Source organism: Eimeria necatrix, genomic scaffold (genome assembly GCF_000499385.1).
Source record: "Eimeria necatrix Houghton genomic scaffold, Enh_scaff2059, whole genome shotgun sequence".
Taxonomy (NCBI): Eukaryota; Apicomplexa; class Conoidasida; order Eucoccidiorida; family Eimeriidae; genus Eimeria; species Eimeria necatrix.
The window spans coordinates 1-2646 of record NW_013652684.1 but is presented as its reverse complement, the minus strand read 5'-3'; the positions used below and the strand labels follow the sequence as shown (position 1 = coordinate 2646).

The 2646-nt window shown below is 45.8% G+C and overlaps 1 protein-coding gene across 1 annotated transcript; it reads left to right on the top strand.

Moving 5' to 3' along the window:
- Positions 1-660: 660 nt before the first annotated feature.
- ENH_00027760 (hypothetical protein) lies at positions 661-1014 on the top strand (the record flags this gene model as incomplete). Its single annotated transcript, XM_013579974.1, has 1 exon — positions 661-1014. One exon carries the CDS (start codon positions 661-663, stop codon positions 1012-1014), a length of 354 nt encoding a protein of 117 aa, XP_013435428.1.
- Positions 1015-2646: the final 1632 nt, after the last annotated feature.

Sequence of the window (2646 nt, the reverse complement as noted above, 5' to 3'; positions counted from 1 at the left end):
AATTAATTAATTAATTAATTAATTAATTAATTATAACTTCTCACCCCACGCCAATTGAAGTAAACAAAAAAGAAGCTTCTGTGGGGCCCATGTGAGTCGCCACCACTTGGATCACTGCGGTGTACGTACACCCCAAACCCTAAACCCTAAACCCTAAACCCTAAACCCTAAATTCTGCGCCGAAAGCCCGAGAGTGTCTCCAAGCGAATAAGAACTGAATTAAAAGGGGAAAAGACTGAAGGGGAATTAAAAAAAGAAATAAAAAAAGAATTTGCATTTATGAAATTCGCCAGAGGTAGCGCCTTAAAGGCAATGAAGAAAGAGAAATAAATTAACTCAAAAAATAAGATAAAATAAAATGAAAAGAAAAAAGACAAAAGCAAATCAAATTCAAATAAATAAATCGAAGAGTTGAAGAAAAAAGACAAATAAATAAATTCATGAAATTGAAAACAAAAAACAACAAACCCCCTAAAGAGCTCTCAGAGCAACAAATACAAAAGAATAAACAAAGCAACGAATAAATAAATAAATAAATAAATAAATAAATAAATAAATAAATAAATAAATAAATAAATAATGAGAATTAATTAATTAATTAAATGAGTGCAGCTCTAGGATTTGGAAAAGAAAAAGAACCCACTGTATGTACACCCCGCGATGGACAGGGTGTATGCGGTGGAAAGAAGACAAGAGCAAATTGGGTCGAAAGAATATTCACTTTTAAAAAAAAGAGGAAAGTACTTCACTGTCATTCCTGAGCAGCAGCAGCAGCAGCAGCAGCAGCAGCATCAGCAGCAAAAACAGCACCAGCGACAGCAGCAGCAGCAGCAGCGCAGCAGCGGCAGCAACAGCGCAGCAGCAGCAGCAACAGCAGCAGCAGAAAAGACAGCAGCAGCAGTAATAGTAACAGCGCCAGCAGAAAGAACAGCAGCAGCAGCAACAGCAACAGCAGCAGCAGGAAGGAACGCAGCAGCAGCAAACAAAGCAGCAAATTGTATCCAGTGCTTCTAAATTCTTTTTTGTTTGAGCTGTCTTTGTCTTTGTCAATTCTTTTCTATTTTTTGAATATTTCCATCAATTAATTCCTTTTTATTATTTTTTTTTTGATTTTCTCAATTTTATGAGCTGCTACCCTTGTGGCTTATCATACATTGTTTATTATTTACTTAGCATTTATTATTAATAATTAATAAATTAATTAATTAATTAATTACTTTTGTTTAATTCTCCGCAATACAAGTTGGGAGAAAAAAACGAGGGTTTAGGGTTTAGGGTTTAGGGTTTAGGGTTTACCCGCTCCGCAGAAGGTGATGCAGTGGGAGACGAAGATAAGCCAGGGCACATGATGGGTTTTAAGAAACAAAAAAGATTTCTGGGGTTTAGGGTTTAGCAGCAGCTTATCACTAAACCCTTTTTCTTCAATTGCTTCTTCCTTTTCTGTTTCCTTTCCGGGTTCGATTTCTGTACCCTTTTGGGCCTCCTCGGGGGCCCCAGGGGCCCCCCAGGGGGCCCCCGGGGGGCCCCCGGGGGCCCCCCAGGGGGCCCCCGAGGGGCCCCCAGGGGGCCCCACCTGCAGCGGCGCCAGCCGGACTTTGAGGGCCTCTTCTGCTGTTATTTCTTTCCACAGCAGCAGCACCACCAGCTGAGCAGCAGCAGCAGCAGCAGCAAAAGGACAAAAGAATAAATTAAAAGAAGAAATTAAAAGTGAATTAATTAAAAAGAAATAATTCAAATTATTTCAAAAAGAATTAATTTAATTATCTCAATTTCAAAAGGCAAACTCCGCTTTTCATCAAGTCCGCAATCTACTCTTTAAAATGGTCTCTTCGGCTGTGCTCCAGCTGCCTAGCTAATTAGCTAGCTAGCTAGCTAGCTAGCTAGCTAGCCAGCTAGCTACCTAGCCAGCTAGCTACCCAGCTAGCTAGCTACCCAGCTATCTAGCTAGTCACCCAGCTACCCAGCTGCCCGGCTAGCTACCCAGCTGCCCAGCTACCCAGCTAGCCACCCAGCTACCCAGCTAGCTACCCAGCTAGCCACCCAGCTAGCTACCCAGCTAGCCACCCAGCTAGCTGCCCAGCTAGCCACCCAGCTAGCCACCCAGCTAGCTACCCAGCTAGCCACCCAGCTGCCCAGCTAGCCACCCAGCTAGCTCCCTAGCTAGCTCTCTAGCTAGCCAGCGAGCTGGCTAGCTAGCTAGCCAGCTAGCTGTGTTGGCTGGCCTGCGGGAGACTGAGGAAAACTCCAATCCGCAGGACTTGGTGGAGAACCTGCAGCCTCCAGGCGTTTCCGCAGAAGAGAAAAACGCAAAGAGAAAAAAGAGGCCCGAGGCCGTTGGCCAGCGTTGTGAGAATGCGTCTCCGCACAAACAGCTCGCTCCGAAACCCTAATTGGACAAACAAAACCCTTTTTTAGGGTTTTCTCAGTCCGCTTGTTTCCGGCTATTCAGCCGGAGGGCTTTGCTGCCAAACGCCCGCTTTCGCGCGAACCCCGCACCTTGCGGCGCCGTCCCACGATGCCTGCTGCTGCTGCTGCTGCTGCTGCTGCTGCCGCTGCTGCTGCGGCAGCAGCGCGGCCACGCACATTGCAGCAGCAGCAGCAGCAGCAGCAGCAGCAGCAGCAGCAGCAGCAGCAGCAGCAGCAGCA